General features: G+C 38.1%; 1 protein-coding gene across 10 annotated transcripts in view; it reads left to right on the plus strand.

Moving 5' to 3' along the window:
- The window catches only part of map4k4 (mitogen-activated protein kinase kinase kinase kinase 4), a 298,343-nt gene that overhangs the window by 259,867 nt on the left and 18,833 nt on the right, over positions 1-19,643 (plus strand). For 3 of the 10 annotated variants that reach the window (XM_033022583.1, XM_033022589.1, XM_033022584.1), the window contains 8 exons: positions 1,811-1,819; positions 4,442-4,623; positions 6,323-6,446; positions 7,329-7,499; positions 13,052-13,169; positions 15,378-15,548; positions 16,208-16,351; positions 17,277-17,411. In XM_033022583.1, the coding sequence (XP_032878474.1) occupies positions 1,811-1,819; positions 4,442-4,623; positions 6,323-6,446; positions 7,329-7,499; positions 13,052-13,169; positions 15,378-15,548; positions 16,208-16,351; positions 17,277-17,411 (1,054 nt within the window). The remainder of the gene's footprint in view (positions 1-1,810; positions 1,820-4,441; positions 4,624-6,322; positions 6,447-7,328; positions 7,500-13,051; positions 13,170-15,377; positions 15,549-16,207; positions 16,352-17,276; positions 17,412-19,643) is intronic. The other 7 variants (XM_033022587.1, XM_033022593.1, XM_033022585.1 and 4 more) reach the window with 6 other exon arrangements.

Consider the following 19,643-nt stretch of genomic DNA (forward strand, 5'->3'; position numbering starts at 1 on the left):
TAAAAACCCACTCGCACACCTGAGCAATGGATGGCCTTTTCAAACTACCTGTTTTTTGTTAGATCATGGTCTTTCCTCCTCATCCACTGATTCCATTCCTTTTTCATAAACAATTTAAAGGGTTTGTTGATGGCGAAAGGCTGAAGTTGGCAAGTTAATCCACCGGGGATCGCTGCAATTTTCGACCTCACTCTCTTTAGCCTTTCTTTAGTAGCCGTAGTTAGGTGGGCGCGAAACTGGTCCCAGTAGGGATGTTTTTTTAAGAAGGCCACCGGGATGCCGTGACCAGACCTTATCCAACCATAACTTCGTTCCATCCCCATCCATCCATCCCTTTAACAATCCCAGGTGGAATTTTGTCTTTTGGTATGGTTTTCCTCTTAAAAATAAGTAGTGGTGGTAATTTAATCCCATCCACACAACATGATAGCACTGCAGTGTAGCGGATTTTGTTGTGTCCAGAGGTCTTTATAGTTATGGATATGGAGCCTTTGATATCCACTGTCCTATTTGATACCACATCAAACGTTAACGGCACCTCATCCATGTTTCCAATTTGTCCCAGTTCATAGTCAGTCTCTTTTCTTGCATTGATTACGTAGCTATGAAATGCAATAATTTTGTTTTCATAATCTTCAGGCATCTTTTGAGCGATTCTTTGTCTTAGTTCTCATTGAAAGTCCATTTTTCTTCATAAATCTACAGCACCAACTTGACTTGCCATGAAAATCACCCAGACCTTGTGCTGCTGCCCTCAACTTTGATTTGTTAATAATAGTCTTTGTTGACATTGACCTGCCCGCATTTCTCTCCTCAACTATCCAATTCTTAATTTCTTCCTCGAGTTCTGGCCACTTTGCTGCAGAACAATGCAGGCTCCGTTTAAATCTTATCAACAAGTCCTCTTGCTTCCTCCAATAACGTATCATTTTCTCAGTTGGCGGTGGTCCAAAATGTCTCTCAGCAGCCCTGTTGCCATATTCTTTCGCATATCCAATAGCTTGCAACTTATAGCCAATGGTATAAGAACGCCTTGATTTTGCAGACGCCGTAATATGGACAGTGTTAAACAATTTACAGTGTTACACAATTTAAATAGAATTTACAGAGCTCCTACCTAGACCAGGTGTTTGAAGTGGCAAAAATCAACCGCTTCCGAACGCATGTCGCTTCTCGTCAAAACATATGATTGGATTGCCGTATAGTACTGAAACACTTCCTATAGGCCAGGGGTGTCAAATTTGCGGCCCAAGGTGCCACATCCGGTCCGCGAAGGAGTCTGACCTGGCCCACGGGATGATTTCCCCGATGCCAGAGCGGGCATGAAGTCGCATTTTGCCTGTGACCTAAAATTAGTTTAAATGAGTTTAACACCCTGCTATAGGCCTATGAACAATCTAACCTTCGGTCTCCAAGATACAGGTAATTTTTCGGGCCTTATTTTAGGGTAGAAAATAGCGTCTAGGACGCCGGGAAATACGGTAAATTAACATTTAAAATGCAACTAAACTTTGAACGCTATTTATTTATATTTCAAGTTGATATTGAAATGCAGGGTTAATTAGACTATGTTTGTTTTCATGACATAAAACCTTAGCTCAAACTGAATTTTAAATGGTTCTATGCGCACATGCAAATAACATATTTTTCTATATATTATATACAGTGACTACTAGTAAATATAAAAGACATGAATGCAATGCAAATGTATTTGTTTATGTTGGCATTTTCTTTTTTCTCTTTGTACCCTACTGACATGACCAATGGCACATGATTCTATCACATTCATTTGGGCTGCTGAATATTGTAGGGTGAAGTGGTAAGCTATGCTACTTTAACTGTCTCCTTCTTGCCTGCTTATACTTTTAATTGAATGTTTTTTTTAATGCTATTGTTTGAGTTTTTAGGGTTGTGCTTGGGTCGATAACTTTTTATTGAACAAATCTGATTAATCTTACTCTAATATGAGTTTGTTTCTTTCATATTACAACAAATATACATTAATACTAACAACTTTTATGTATTAAATAATTGTTGTCTGTCTATAGCCTAAATCCAGAAATCGAACATTTTGCAAAGCATAAGTTTGTTTGATGTCTTGAGAGGATGCCTTTTTTTGGTCATAGTGCTATACTGCATGGAAACAGGGCATTTTGACGCACCTTATCCAAATTGGCATAGTGGGCTTGTAATGTCAAAATAGTAAAAAGAGGATTTTTTTTTTGCTGTTTATTCTTTTAGCTTGCTGGTTTTTACAGACTAACTCAGTGTTACCGATACTTATATGATTTGGAGTCGGAGAGTGGGCAGCTGATGTTCTATGATAGAATGAGTAGCGTGCCTTTGAAGTTAAAGCTGTGTCAAGTCTAAATGTTCAGTTTAGATGAATTGTGGGACTGCGTTGTTGGTAATCAATAGACAATAGGTGCAGGAGTAGGCCATTTGGTCCTTCGAGCCAGCACCGCCATTCGATGTGATCATGGCTGATCATCCCCAATCAGCACCCCGTTCCTGCCTTCTCCCCATATCCCCTGACTCCGCTATCTTTAAGAGCCCTATCTAGCTCTCTCTTGAAAGTATCCAGAGAACCGACCTCCACCGCCCTCTGAGGCAGAGAATTCCACAATGTAGTTCAATAAATCTTTTTTTTTTTAAACCTGTTTTAAAAAAATGAGCTCTCAATTGACAAGTAATTTTCCCTATCACCCAATAATATTCATTTATGTTGATAGCAATCTGACTATTTTTAGTCAATGTTTATCTTTGGTTTAAAATAATTTTTGAAATTGGATCTGATTTCCTTTAATTATTCACCTACCTAATGTTTAAAATGTTTTAATTTGCAATCCATGATGCAATTTGCAATCATTTGATCTTTTGTTGATACATTTGACTGAAATCACCTTTAACTCCACATGTCCAGATTTTACTTTCCCTTTATATCTTAATGCCCTGGTCAAACAGCATGGAAACAGGCCCTTCGGCCCAACTTGTCCGTGCTGACCAAAATGCTCCATCTCTGCTGTACCCACCTGCCTGCTTTGGTCCATATCCCTTTCCACCTTTCCTATCTATGGAGCTGTCCAAATCTATTTTTAAATGTTGTTTACATCTTAAATGTCCTTGCCAGTTTATTCCATGTTTAATATCTTTTTGGGAGAAGTATTCCTATTTTGATATCCTATCTCACTGTGTATATATATCCCTTATTATTATTTAAGTATTGATTATGGCCCACACAAGAGATTAGTGTGCAAAATTAGAGCACATGGTATTGAGGGTAGGGTATTGACATGGATAGAGAACTGGTTGGCAGATGGGAAGCAAAGAGTAGGAATTAATGGCAAGGCAGTAGCTAGTGTGGTGCCGCAAGGCTCAGTGCTGGGACCCCAGTTATTTACAATATATATTAATGATTTAGACAAAGGGATTAAATGTAACACCTCCAAGTTTGCTGATGACACAAAGCTGGGTGGCAGTGTGAGCTGCGAGGAGGATGCAATGAGGCTGCAGTGTGACTTGGATAGGTTTGATGAGTGGGCAGATGCAGTATAATGTGGTTAAATGTGAGGTTATCCAGTTTGGTGGCAAGAACAAGAGGGCAGATTATTATCTGAATGGTGTCAGATTAGGAAAAGGGGAGGTGCAACGAGACCTGGGTGTTCTTGTACATCAATCAATGAAAGTAAGTATGCAGGTGCAGCAGGCAGTGAAGAAAGCTAATGGCATGTTGGCATTCATAGTGAGAGGATTTAAGTATAGGAGCAAGGAGGTCCGACTGCAGTTGTACAGGGCCCTGGTGAGACCACACCTGGAGTATTGTGTGCAATTTTGGTCGCCAAATTTGAGGAATGACATTCTTGCTATTGAGGAAGTGCAGCGTAGGTTCACCGGGTTAATTCCCGGGATGGGAGGACTGACATATGATGAAAGAATGGGTTGATTAGGCTTGTATTCACTGGAATTTAGGATGAGAGGGGATCTAATAAAAACATATAAATTCTAAAGAGATTGGACAGGCTAGATGCAGGAAAAATGTTCCTGATGTTGGGGGAGTCCAGAACCAGGGGGCACTGTTTAAGAATAAGGGATAGGCCGTTTGGGACTAAGATGAGGAAAAACCTTTTCAACCAGAGAGTTGTGAATCTGTGGAATTCTCTGCCACAGAAGGCAGTGGATGCCTATATAGCTCTTAAGGCTAATGGAAACAAGGAATATGGGGGGGAAAGCAGGAATGACGTACTGATTATGGATGATCAGCCATGATCATATTGAATGGCGGTGCTAGCTCAAAGGGCTGAATGGCCTATTCCTGCACCTATTTTCTATGTTTCTATGGCAAATGTCAGCATTTGAAGCCTTGCTGCTGTTTGATGTGCAATTGTTTGCTTCATGTTAAACACTCAACCACAATATTTGAACAGTGACCTGATTATTTTAGTTTCAGGATCTTGCTGCCTTAGCGAAAGAGCTTCGAGCTGTCGATGATGTCCGGCCTCCTCAGAAAGTTACTGATTATTCTTCGTCAAGTGATGAATCAGGAACTACCGATGAAGAAGACGATGACCTGGACCAAGATGGAACTGATGAAACGGAACCCATGTCGGATGATGCTAGGGCAGTGTATGTAATTCTGGTTAAAAGTAATGAAGTGCATGCAATATATTTCTGCATTATTTATCTTCATAATTATTAGTTGTTGAGAGAATGACATCATAGGATAAAGCTGTTGAGTCCATCTCTTTTGTGATGGCTGTTTAGCAGAGCCTTCCAACCAACATCACTCACCCTGTTCTTCCTGTAGATCTGCAGACCCTTTGTAAAATTGATTCTCTTTTGAAAGTTAATAATGAATTGCCACACCATCCTTTCAAGTATTGCATCCAGTTCTCATAACTTTGCTATTTTTCTTTTCCAGAAGTTTCCTCATGCCGTCTCAGATTCTGTAAATCACCTTAAATTTTATGTCCATTGATTACCAACCCTTCTAGCACTGGAAACATCTATCAAATCAAAATCATTCATCATTTTGAACACGCCCATCAAATCCCTTAATCATCTCGGCTCTGAGAAAAACGTACCCAGTTATTTTAATCTCTGCACAGAATTAAAGATCCTAATCCCTGCAATATTTTTGGAAATACTGTTTTTGGAAATACTGTCTCAATGGAGTCGCAAGTCAGCAGATTCTGGAATCTTGAACAGAAAGCAAACTGCTGGAGCAACTCGACAGGTCAGGCAGCATCAGTGGAGGGAAATGGACAGACAGTGTTTCAGGTCAGGATCCTTCAAGTCTAAAGAAGGGTCCTGACCTGAAACATCACCTGTCCATTGCCATCCAGGTGTGCTGCCTGGCAGTGAGTTCCTCCAGCAATTTGTTTTTTGCTCATAACTTACTCAAGACACCTACTGCTGGAACTACCACTGTTTTCCAGCTAAGGCCTAACCAGCATTTTATCAAAAGTTAGCCTAACTATTTAGTACCCTGAGTCTTTGTTACAAGAACCACGGACCCCAAGTGCGTTTTATTCAGCAGTCTTTTCAACAGGCTTGAAATTGTCCATCCAGGTTCTCCCCAAGTTACTCCAGGGATCCACTCCTGACAATGGTTCGTATCCCGAACTATTCACAAATTGGAAATGCGGCCACAAATAGAGTTCTGACACGACAGCAGATTACTCCAGAAGTGGGTTGTCCTATAGGAATAGATAGCCTGAGGAAGCATTTTAAATCTCATTTTGCCATTCTTAATAATAAAGATGATATTAACAAAATACAGCCTGAACATATTTCCAGCTAATAATGGTAATCTTGTAAAAGATTTTACTGCAGATGAGGTTTTAAATCTTTTGAATATTTTAAAAAGGACACAGTTGCTGGCTCGGATATCATGTTTCTTGATAGGATTTGTAAAATGGACATCAACATGTTAACAGGAAAATATTCTTCCTTGGTTTGATGTGGCAAAAGTCCAGCTATAGTTTGAATCGACCGCCTGCAGCCCCACATTAGCCAGCAAATTCCTCCCACCGGTCCCCCGAATGCTCGTTTGTATGTATAGTCTGTACATAAGGCAGCCTATCAGGCTTTCATAACCCAGGGAGCATCTGTACATCTCGACTCTCCCAGTCCCTCGCCCCTATTAAAATATATATTCATTAAAATAGTTGGAAATGGTTTACATGTAATATCTCATTGGAAGTATGACTAGTTTATAAACTATCGAAGGCTCTTGTATTTTATGCCTTCTCCATAATTTATATGGATTTCCAACCCTTGCCCACTATTACATACCATATACCTGTGGACTTTTATTTATCAGGTCGTCAAAGCTGAGCAATGGAGAAACTGAATCAGTGAATACAATGATAGTTCGTGATGATCTGGAGCTGTTGACTGAAACTTCTGTTACTCCCTCTAAAGATGGCACTTTAATAGTTCGACAGGTAATGTATCTGACAGAAAGTTCTGTCTCTTGCCCATAAGCTCTTATTTACCCTTAATTTTTAAACATTATTTTTAACATTAATAGCCAGTAATCAAAATAATTTTATCAGTTCTTCAGGCAGTTTTTTTTTTAAGCCAGAGCACAGGGCATTTAGATCTCTGCAATTTACCTGCATGAATTGCAATGTCCATCGTAACAATAAATTAGATGGGCAGGAGGTGACTGCAGTTCAAAATCCTAGAAATGCATATGTTTATTCCCAAGTCTGACACTAGCTTAAGATGTTTCTAAATGAAACTAACATGTCTGCAAGCCTCCTTTAATGTGTCTTCACTCTAACTTCAATTTTATTTTTAACTAAAAGCTCACATTTGCAACTGTCGGGCATTAACTAGCTTTTTACCTTCATTGAACTTCATTGTTTGCCTTTCATAAAAAAAATGGCAACATTTAGTGAGAGGCATGTTGACATTCCATATCATTTGTAAATGTTATCACACTAATTCTTACAAGCAGGGCATATTACAATATTGAGTACCCTACAGTGCATCACATCAAACTTGCAAAATCTGTCACTTTTACAGTGAATCATACAACACTGATCTCATCAACATCCAAAGAAAAAGGATTGGGAATACATTCAATGTGCTTTTAAAAAAAATTGATGGCACTTATTGTTAATGTTCTACCTAGAGTGTAGTATTTATCTACTAAATGGTTTTGTCAAATTTTACCACATTTGTTTATTAGTAATAGTTGTGCTTAGATGAAACCTGCACAATCCAACTTTGCTACATTAACTCTTCTGCCAATTAACTGCTAGGGTGATAGGTGTTCGAGCAACTTTTCAGCAAGACAAGTATGCCTGTTTTTTCTACAGAGCGCAGGTGACTTAAAGCGTGCCAGCCACCATGAGAGTAATGGCTTTGCATCCCGCATTCACCTCTTGCCAGATCTCATACAGCAAAGCCATTCCTCCACCTCCCCAACCAGCCAGCAGTCTCCTATCATGTCCCCTCAGCTGCCCCTGGACGAGCTTACTACTAATGAGGTATGTTTGACACCATAGTTAGCGGCTGTTCCGTACCACTCCTGTAAATTAGTTGGCCACAACAGAATTCCAGTCAATCTCCATTGTTTTTCATCTTTAACTTAAACTGTGTAACAATTCTACACCACAATTGTAGAAAAATACTAAATCCTATTACTAAGTAGAAATTTTGGATCCCCAAACTTGCCAGTTAATGAATATTATAAAGTTTGATCTACTAAAACAAATTGCAATGGAACAAACAATCTGTTCCCATTCCATAAACAAATATTATGCCTCTGAGTAAAAACAAATGTAGATTTATTTTATGGTCAAGGTTCTGGATTAGACTTACAAAGTCGTCTCAGTGTGCTTTTTGTTAAGGACCTGGTCAAAGAAATTACCATAAACATCTCTTCAGCAATCATCGCTTCAGTAGGTTGGCAATAATTTGCACAGAGCTATTAAAAATAAAAAAACCATTGCAGATTATCCAGTAAATGATCTTTTACTTAGAAATTGGAGTTTGTGTAATGATACGACAAATAAGGCGTGCGCAGATCTTAATATTAGTGAGCAAAATTATTTTAGCAGTAAAATATCAGATTGATTACAGTATGTCATTCAACTGTATTCTCTCATTGTTCTGCCTTTGAAATCCACTAACTTCAATGCCAGGTCAGTAATATATGTTAGTCTCAATATTTAAAGATATCGCATTCAAAGGTAGTGGACCATTCATTACAATGTTGCCCAAAGAGAAAGTACCAAACTCTTCCCTGGGAACATGCAAGCAATAAAACAATTCTAAAATAAATATTTTTTATGACGTCCCAGGTGAGAAGCTAAGGTCGCCTTGCGTATTTTGTCCATTGCCTCATGATGGCACCCATTGATTCCCGCCCTTCTGTCCCTCCCCATGTTCTCTCTGCTCCAATCCAGGTGGCAGATTGACTCTTTCTCACCTCTCCCTTCCTTTGGCACCATTCCTCACTTCTTGATAATCCATGGTCAGTACACCTGACTCTATTCATTTCCTTCACCACCTATCTCTCAAGGTGTGAATATCTATTGCAATGCGTAAATTATTTTTGGAAAAATTAAGTGGAATGTTCTGCATGTAGTGCCAAACCCTTCTCCAAAAGACTACTATTGGTCATTATTAATTTATTGAAAATCAAATTTGTGACATTCCATATTATATAGCTGAAAACTAATTGAATATTTGTCCCTTGTCTTTTTCCCAATTTATGGAACACCTACATGCAGTAAGACAAACAATTATTTTTGCTTCTGGTCACTAGCTTTTAGATTTGTGCCCAGTCACCTGAAATGCTCTCCTCCTTTACACTTCATTACATATTGCAGTCAAGAGAGTATTTTGCATCATCTTTCTTGGATCCAAAGTGAATTATATCACAATTTATTACATGAAATTAATCTCTCATTTCATTTAATCTGTTCATGTCCCATTATAAAATTGTTTCTAAACAACTCGCTCTGCCACCCGTGTCCCTGACGACTTAATAATACAAACCCCCTACTTTTTATCCAAGTCACTGATGAAAAAACAGAAGCGTTAGTGCAGATACTCAAAGCACCATGCCGCTGAAAGTACATTCTGTTTATCCATATTCTCTGCTACCATCCAACCATTTTACATAGTTACCTCCCATTTATGTTTTTAGATTTGCTTTTTGTACAGATTTTGCTTCATTGTGCTGTGAAGGTCATTCTTATTTGATTTGACTTTCAAAAGTGGATTTAAGGTTTGAATTTTCTGCTTAGATCTTATTTTAGAATGCAAAGATTATTGAGAAGTAATTACTGTATTCTAAAAGTAAAGCAAAAAGCTGCAGCTGATAGAAATCTGGTTATACTTTATTAACTTCCATTTTGTCAGGTCTAATCCAAAGCTGAATTGCTTGTGAAACGACATCAAAATTTGTTTACACATCTTGTTTTAATGCCTCCTGCCATTCCCAACTTCACCGAAACTTGATGTTGATGGAAAAAGTTTAACCTCCATCCTACTCTGTGTTAAATAATTGTTGTTGGCCACCAAATTTGTTTAAAAAAAAAAGATGTATGCAAGTTGAATGCCTATTTGGTTTCTCTGTATAAAAAGAAAAATCATCCCTTTTGGCACAAAAAATGTGATTTGGCAAGTGTGATCAGTTATTCCTTACTCCATTTTTATCATATTGGTGAAACCATCCTAACATTTATAAGCATTAAACTGGCAAGTTTTTCTTTATCAAAGTATCACTGTCATTTCCTATAATTTTACTAACATTCCATGTCATTTCATACTTTGTGCTTTTGCGATTAGTTGCGTGTTTGGGTGAAACAAGCATTATTAACCCTTTGATCACTGCAGTCACATTTCTCCATTACGGTCTAGTATTGCACAGATTTTAATTCTCCCAGAAATAGTTGTGAATTATTTGGCCTGGTAGACTATACCAAAATTCTTCTCCAAATGATACATTGAAGGCTAAGCTGAAATACGGTGCAAAGAGGCTCTTGTGGCAGACCTGATGGGCTGAACAATGTTTCTATGCTGAACACTCAATTTAATTTGCCACTGACTTAAGTTTTGTTATGTTTTATATTTAAATGTGTAACATTTTTCATTGCATGTATTGGAAATGTAAATATTTCCAAAGAGAGACTTACAGTTGTCAGAGGGTTATGTGGAAAAAAGGCAATTTTTTTGAATTTCACCAGAATGTTCTCATGCATAAAATGGATTTGTAGCATGTTGTTGATTGATGTTTAATTTCAATGTATATATTTTTTCTGTCTCGAGTGCATAAATGCGCAGCTACTTTCAGTTTTACTCTGGCGTATACATAGCACCAGCCCTTCCCTGCAACCCCAGTTTCCAGCATAAACTCCCTCACATGTGGTTCCTCTCACACTAGTCTAAACCTGCCTCTTTTCGGTGGTACACCTGCTCCTTCTCTCACTCAGGCTGGCCCCCCTTCCACCTTTTCCCTGGATTCCTGCCTCTCTTGATCTGACTGGCTCTTTCCTGCTCCAGCTTCCTACGGTGGCACAGCGGTAGAGTTGCTGCCTTACAGCGAATACAGCGCCGGAGACCCGAGTTCGATCCCGACTACGGGTGCTGTTTGTACAGAGTTTGTACATTCTCCCCGTGACCTGCGTGGGTTTTCTCTGAGATCTTCGGTTTCCTCCCACACTCCAAAGACGTACATGTTTGTAGGTTAATTGGCTTGGTAAATGTAAAAATTGTCCCTAGTGGGTGTAGGATAGTGTAAATATGCGGGGATCGCTGGTCGGCGCGGACTCGGTGGGCCGAATGGCCTGTTTCCACGCTGTATCTCTGAACTACCCGATTGCCCAGACACATATCTTTCCTTATTCCATTGCCTTCCTATGAAGGTTCCATTCCCCTTCAGCTCCTCTCTTTAGCTCATCTTTCTTCCAGTCCCTCTCCTCCTTTCCCCAACCTTTGTCTCTTTTTGTCCCCTAAACAATATGTTATTCTTGTGAAATCTTGGCTATTCCATTTGTTAACATTTTAAACATCAAAGCTATTGATGTTACGGGGCATAATTACCCGTGTTCAATTTTGGTAGTTATTATAAAATGTCATTGTAATTTAAGAGTATTTGCATTTGACTGCAGCAATACCATCCCTTTACTAATTGAAAGTCTGCAGTTTCCAATGAAAACCAGTTCAATGCATCATAAGTAAAGTTAAACACAAACTCTGTTGAATTTGGCTGTTGTAATTTTGTTAATAGCAAATTGTTTCTTAACAAACAGCCAGGAGGATGAAAGTAGTTGCTGCAATGACTTCTCTGACCAATCGTGCTACTGGTTATTGCAAGATCATAACGTTACTATGGGGCAACAGCTAGATTTGAGAAGGACTTTAATATTTCCAGCTGTGCGATCCAGGATATTTCAGTAACCTCACTACAAGTGAATACATTGTTTGAGTTCTATCCTGTCGAATAGTTTAAATTCCAGCAGAATATTCCTGCCAAGCAGAGTTTAGCACTTCAATACTGAAATGCATTGAAAAGTCAGCTATTGAAATAAAATGGTTTAAAAACAGATCTTTTTTTGATTTAGTACATTCTTTTTCTAGGTAGCTTTTCAAATATTTAACTATTGCAATGTGTTAATGTTGTTAAACACCAACTTTATTGGTTTAATGGTATCTTTAACAGCCGTAACTTTTAAAGGAAGAGCTTTGAACCATTATTTCTTCTGTTCAGCCCAGTGTCCTGCAACAAATCATAATGTACATTATTCAGAAAAGCAAACTTAAACTATCAAATGCCCAATAGTTGCCATTACTAAAAGGTGTATTCTTCCTTCTAAAATATTTTTTTCTTATTGGTTTTCGGATGCATAACATACCCTAGTACATTTTCCAAAAGAAAGTTTCATCTTTTCATCTTTCAAAATATCAAATTATTGCAGACAAATTTATAGCAGTAAAACTGTAATGCTAGTTGCCTTGTACAAATCTCCGATCATGTCTAATTACGTTTACAAATTTAATTGCACCAAATTACATCATTTACATTGGAAATGAAGTGCAGCGGTGAACCTCATTAATCATCCAGTGGTCTTAATTTAACACCATGTTGTGAGATGCTGAACTTGTAGCAGAAATAAGCTGTAATTGATTACCTGCTCAGATTTAGACAATATAAATTTAAACTGATGAACATAAAATTATATGTTACCTTTTATTGAAGTAGTTGTGTAAAGTGTAAAATAATTTAATTCTCAAGACGTTTAAAAACAACTCTAAACTGCATAGGGATTTTTTTAATTACTTCTGTACAAAACAGATGGCTTATTAATAAATTAAACAAATTAAAAACAGATTAATTTGATACTTTTTAATATAAAAATCTGTTGCCCTGTCTACCCAAAATACCTGTATTTAGTTTAGTACACTTTTTGCATTTTCTACTATGTATGTAAAAGTGTTTAAGAAAATCTCACACCCATGGAGCACTCCCTTAGAAAGGAAGTGAGGAGGAATTTCTTTAGTCAGAGGGTGGTGAATCTGTGGAATTCTTTGCCACAGACACCTGTGGAGGCCAAGTCAATGGGTCATTTTTGAGGCAGAGATTGACAGGTTCTTAAGGGCGTCAGGGGTTATGGGAAGAAGGCAGGAGAATGTGGTTGAGAGGGAAAGATAGATCAGCCATGCTTGAATGACGGAGTCAATTTGATGAGCCGAATGGCCTAATTCTGCTCCTGGAACTAATGAACATCTAGCTCCCATTTAATTTAAATGTTGTTAAAGATGTGTGCTTTAACAATATTTTTCTCAAGCACAGTGGATCTTATTAAGATAAGATTTTTTTTTGAGGTGATGTACTCTATAGATATTTTATAAAAAGAAGCCAGACAAAATATTTTCGTGCAAAACAATTATGATCAATTACTAATCACTAAGTATAGCTGACAAAGTTCAAATATTTTGCAGAGGTATCTTTCGGGATGCATTCTGCATGATGTTTCTAGTTTAATTGCTGATAATTTTAATTGCTTACGATTCAATGTTTCTGTTCTAGACCCAGTCAGCAGGAAACACACTTCAGAAACACAAGTCTTCCTCATCTTTCACGCCATTTATAGATCCCAGGTTATTGCAAATATCCCCATCAAGTGGGACCACTATATCATCTATGGGTAAGTGGGAGATCATAGAATGATTTTCATAGTAGGAATATATCGCATGGACAGGATTTAAAAAAAAGATTATGACGTTGATTGTGAATTGAATGATGTTGATGTTGAAAGTGTATTGACAATCAAATTATGTGAAGCATCATGTTTTGGAAATAAGTGACTGAGACATCTTAAAAAGGATGATAAGCAGTGGAATAGACTGCCTGAGCAGAATTGGGGGAAGGGGTGCTGGATGAGTAGGAGCACTGTAAAATGATGCTCTTCACTCTAACAATTAAAATATATTTTCCATGGCCAACATCTCCACACATTATTAAGGTGAATATTAACCCCCTTGTATTCAAGATGCACTACTTGGCATATTGCTGCATCAAACTGCAGCTTTTTAGTTCAGCGATTTTCTGGCGTTATTGGCCTGAAAAGTTAACTTTTATTTCTCTTACTTTTATTTTTAAGAAATCAGTGCTGAATTAATCTTATTTTTTTTTAAGGTGAGGGGGGAAAGATTTAATACCCTCAGGGGTACCTTTTTCATACAGAGGGTGGTAGGTATATTGAACAAGCTGCCGGAGGGGATAGTTGAGGCAGGTAATATTGCAATGTTTAAGAAACATTTGGACAGGTACATGGATAGGGCAGGTACAGAGAGATATTAGACAAACACCCGTAGGTGGGACTGGTGTAGATGGGACATGTTGGTCGGTGTAATGGCAATTTCAAACTTTTCCAATATCCAACTTTCCGTGCCATTACTACACAGGCAGGTAAGAGTGATTGTATGCAGACGATAAAAAGAAACTGATCCTCTATTCATTATTTCCAGTTTAAGTGATTCTTTATTGAAGTAGTTGTGTAGGCAAAAAAATGAACATACCAGATCCTCTTTATTCTTATACAAATTGTAACTTTCCGTTCTTACTATCTCATCTGGTAAGAACTGGATTATCTCTCCCATGCCTGCTTGTCTGACCTGCCCACACCATCCCCTGGTATGATATATGTAACGTTCATCTACATACCTCCCCTGGTATGATATATGTAACGTTCATCTACGTACCTCCCCTGGTATGATATATGTAAAGTTCATCTACGTACCTCCCCTGGTATGATATATGTAACGTTCATCTACGTACCTCCCCTGGTATGATATATGTAACATTCATCTACGTACCTCCCCTGGTATGATATATGTAACGTTCATCTACGTACCTCCCCTGGTATGATATATGTAACGTTCATCTACGTATCAAAAGTCCACCCCCAAGTGTTTAAAATATTACTGCTAGAAATATCTAGACAAAATAATAATATAATATGCTAACAGTAACTAGCCTAAGCATGAATGGGTCCTACAGTCGGTGTGGGCAAGTTGGGCCGAAGGGCCTGTTTCCACGCTTTTTCCATGAATCTATAAATTCTAGCATTTTATCTAAAAATGCTTAATCTGACTTTAATATATCATTTTGTTTCTGTTTAATAACTTAAGTGCTGTAGCATGCTTTTCTTTCCCAGAATTTTTTGAAAATAGTTGATGATTCTGCCATTTTGCTTGTTGTTTACCTACATGATTTGATATCTGTTTTTAAAATTGTAAAGGAGCAGATAATGTAAAACATTTGAAGTTATCTCATTCAGTAAATATATCTGAAAATCGAAATAGCGGGTTAGGGTTCGTGGACAACTAGTGAACAATGGTCCTTTGGGAGACTAAGAAAACAATTGAAATTGATTAATTCAAATGCACATTACATTGCTAACCCACAGAATTAATATTTGTAATATTATCAGTTATTTTCAGTATGGCATTTACTAAGAGTAGTTTATTGGGGAAAGCCAGGTCATCTTGAACTCAAGGTGCCCCAAATTCACTTACAGTTGTGTTTTTGTCTTTATTGAGTGATGTAGGATTAATGCAGAAAAGTGACACTGACTAAAGGATTAGCCAAGGTTATTGGATGCGGGGACAAGCATAAGGTGCTGAATGCCCAACAACTATCTCAGTTTCTTACATTTACTTTATAGTTTTAAGAAATTAATCTGAAGTAATTAAAAATAATTCCAACACAGAAGGCTATCAACAGAATGAGAAAATTTATAGTTTCGATCTGGATTTATCATAGTTATGTAAGAGTTAATGGAGGGAGGGTGATGCGAATGGAATAAGAATTGAATCTGTCGCAAACTGATTTTTAAATGTTGTTTTTCTAGTTGTTTTTTCAAATGACCAGATTAGACCAGAATCGATGAGGCTGGATCCCAGTAGAAAAGGCTCAGTGGTCAATGTAAATCCAACCAATATAAGGCCTCAGAGTGATACACCAGAAATCCGCAAGTACAAGAAGAGATTCAACTCGGAGATTCTTTGTGCTGCCTTATGGGGCAAGTTCTTTCAATTTTCTCTCCGCCTGTATTTGTACTTTAAACGTAACTTAAATGTAACTACCTAATGTGAGAGGTAGACACATAGTGCTGGAATAACTGAGTCTGAAGAAGGGTCCCAATCCGATATGTCACCCATCATTTTTCTCCAGTGATACTGCCCTACCCGCAGAGTTATTCCTGCACTTTGTGTCCATCTAGGGTATAAATCAGCATCTGCAATTACTTGATTCTATATCTTAAATTTAGTGTGTGCATGTTAAAGTTCTCAATGTTATTTCTTGAATCGTAATTTAAATTTAATACGACAGCAACGCCACCACAATGTAATTTAACTTTGCACCAATGCAAAAATGTTGTAGAATAAATCTGAAATTGCAAGGTTTGATTACAGGGAAAATATGTGGGGGATGGTGTTGGCGAGATTGCAATGAGAACTGACATGGGGCAAATGCCTGCCTTCTATGCCATAAAATATGTGCCTAAGTGTAAGAGGTTGGGGATTCTCACTCTGAAGTGGAGTAGGGCATTGAATTTGAATATGTGCGAGAAATGGTTGTAATAAAAACAAACTATTCTGGACCAGTACTGCAGCTTTAATGTAAATAAATCCTTGTACTATGAAAGGGTGTTTTACTTTTTATGAACCATTTCTTCAGGTGTAAATTTATTAGTGGGTACCGAGAGTGGGCTGATGCTGCTGGACAGAAGCGGTCAAGGAAAGGTGTATCCTCTAATCAATCGGAGGCGGTTTCAGCAGATGGACGTGCTTGAAGGCCTGAATGTGCTGGTAACAATATCAGGTAAATATTCTTTGAAACCTAGAAATACCAAACTCATTTTGTGGTGTTTTCTGTTTCATGGTAAATTTTGCTGAATATGTAATTTTGTTTCACAGCATTGCTAGTTTTATACTGCCTGATCTTCATCAAGACTACTCCGCCATTCAGTCGTGGCTGATCTATCTTTCCCTCAACCCGATTCTCTTGCCTCCTTCCCATAACCCCCGACACCCTTACTAATCAAGAATCTTCAATCTGCACCTTAAATATATCCATTGACTTGTCCTCCACAGCCTTTCTTGACAGTCTGCTCATTTCTGAAATGACACTGGAAATAGATGCAGAAAAACAAACCCTATGAAAGAACAGGCAATCTCAGACAGAATCAACTAGATTTCCTTTAATTATGTGTATGTCTTATTTTTCAACGTGAATTCCAGGCCTACATGCATCAGTGAATATAATTAGAATACCAGTTTGTTTTTTTTAATTATTCTCTCAAATGAAGTTCCTTGTATTCAGAAGGCACAAAATGCTGGAAGAACTCAGCGGGTCGGGCAGCATCTCTGAAGAATACAGACAGGTGATGAACATTTATCCATGTACTCCGAGATGCTGCCTGACCCACTGATTTACGCCAGCATTTTGTGTCCTTTTGTGTAAACTAGCATCTGCAGTTCGTTGTTTCTACCTTCCTTGTATTAGGGCATGCCAGGATAATTTATAACAATGTATTGCCAAATAAATTTATCAAATGGCATATAATAGTAAAAGTAGCAGGAGTGATTCAACAGAAGCTGTATGCCCAGATCGTTGCCCATCGGATTATGGACATAAACACCTTCAATTTTTCAACATGAAAAGCGAAACAGCATGTTATGGTAATAGTTGTACTCTTATTCTGATTTTCTAATCTATAACTTTTATTATCTATTTAAATTTAAAGGGAAGAAAAACAAATTACGAGTATATTACCTGTCTTGGTTAAGGAACAAAATATTGCATAACGATCCCGAAGTAGAGAAAAAGCAAGGCTGGACAACAGTCGGTGATTTAGAAGGATGTGTACATTATAAAGTTGGTAAGAACATTATTTAAAACTATAGACTAGGCAAAGTAGCAAAATATCAGTACATTTGACTTGCATCTGTTGCTTTTCAATGTCTGTTTCACATTATGATATTCACACTCATTTATGTACAATACATGTGTAAAATATTTATTCTTGAACTAAAACTTGCCATTGTATATCCATGAATGTATCATTGTAAAGACACTGCAGCAGATGTTAGTATTCAATGTTTTTTTGATATAATAGCTGCATTGCTTATTATTTATTTGCAATGGCTAAATTGTTACAAAGGGCATCTCGTAATAAGAACAAGAAACTGCTATACTATGAATTCTATTCCTTCAGTGTTCTACTGAGAAATCGTAATATTATTGTACTTGCGATATTAAGAGGATTTTTGACATTGGTATCCCAAGCAAGTTATCTTACATCAAATTGAACACACTATATGCATCCTTTTGCAAAACTGCCTTCAACACTTTGTGATGATATTTCAACTTATGCCCTATACTCTACACATAATCTGTAGGCTCATGTTGCAACCAAAACACCAGACTTTTGTCATTCACTCACAGTAAAACCAGAATTAACCAACAAAGAAATGATGGGGACCACAAAAATTAAGAGTTGACACACTGACATTGCTTTTGCTCTCACTGACTCATGTAAGTGGTGAAACTCAGCATTATAGTGGATGTAGTTATCATTTCCTTGCTGTCTCAAACCGGCTTCTTCAAAACATTGGGCATTGAGTTCACGGCAGAGTGCACTTGACTTAAATAGTTAAATGTTTACGTTTAGATAAAAAGTTCTTCTGAGAATAGTTTTCTTACCTAACTGAAGAGGAGATGTAGAATTTGTTAAAATTATAGATATTTAACTTCCTGGGATACACATAACTTTGAAGTCTGGCAGAAGGTTCACCATTAGTTCATTAATATACTGAACACAAAATCTCTCCCACACCTGACTATAGTGCATTCAGAAAGTATTCAGACCCCTTCACTTTTCCACATTTTGTTATACAGCCTTGTTTTAAAATGGATTAAAAATTTTTTTTTTAAATCATCAATCCACATATAATACTCCAGAATTAAGAAGCGAAAACAGGTGTTTAGACATTTTTGCAAAGTAATTTAAAAGAAATAACTGAAATATCACATTTAGTATTCAGACACTCAAAATTGAGCTCAGGTTCATCCTGTTTCCATTCATTATTCTTGAGATGTTTCCACAACTTGACTGGAGTCCACAAGTGATAAATTAAATTGATTGGACATGACTTGGAAAGTTACACACCTGTCTATATAAGATCCCACAGTTGACTGTGCATGTCAGAGCAAAAACCATGCCATGAAGATGAAGGAATTGTCCGTAGACCTCTGAGACAGGATTGTGTCAAGACACAGATATGGGGAAGGGTATAAAACAATTTCTGCAGCATTGCAGGTTCCGAACAGCAGAGTGGCCTCCATCATTCTTAAATGGAAGAACTTTGGAACCACCAGGACTCTTCATAGAGCTGGCCGCCCAGCCAAACTGAGCAATCAGGGGGGAAGGACCTTGGTCAGGGAGGTGACCAAGAACCCGATGGCTACTCTGACAGAGCTCCAGAGTTCCTCTGTGAAGATGGAAGAACCTTCCAGAAGGACAACTATATCTGCAAGACTCCACCAATCGGGTCTTTATGGTAGCGTGGCCAGACGGAAGCCACTCCTCAGTAAAAGACACATGACAGCCCGCTTGGAGTTTGCCAAAAGGCACCTAAAGGATTCTCAGACCATGAGAAACAAGATTCTCTGGTCTGATGAAACCAAGATTGAAATCTTTGGCCTGAATGCCAAGTGTCACGTCTGGGGGAAACCAGGCACCGCTCAACACCTGGCCAATACCATACCTATGGTGAAGCATGGTGGTGGCAGCATCATGGTGTGGGAATGTTGTTCAATGGCAGGAGCTGGGAGACTAGTCAGGATCAAGGGAAAGATGAACGGAGCAAAGTATAGAGAGATCCTTGATGAAAACCTGCTCCAGAATGTTCTGGACCTCAGACTGGGGCGGGGGTTCACCTTCCAACAGGACAATGACTCTAAGCACACAGCCAAGACAACGCAGGAGTAGCTTTGGGACAAGTCTGTGAATGTCCTTGAGGGGCCCAACCAGAGCCCGGACTTGAACCCGATCGAACATCTCTGGAAGGATCTGAAAATAGCTGTGCATCGACGCTCCCCATCCATGGGA

This window comes from Amblyraja radiata, chromosome 6 (assembly GCF_010909765.2).
Source record: "Amblyraja radiata isolate CabotCenter1 chromosome 6, sAmbRad1.1.pri, whole genome shotgun sequence".
In the NCBI taxonomy this organism is placed as follows: domain Eukaryota; kingdom Metazoa; phylum Chordata; class Chondrichthyes; order Rajiformes; family Rajidae; genus Amblyraja; species Amblyraja radiata.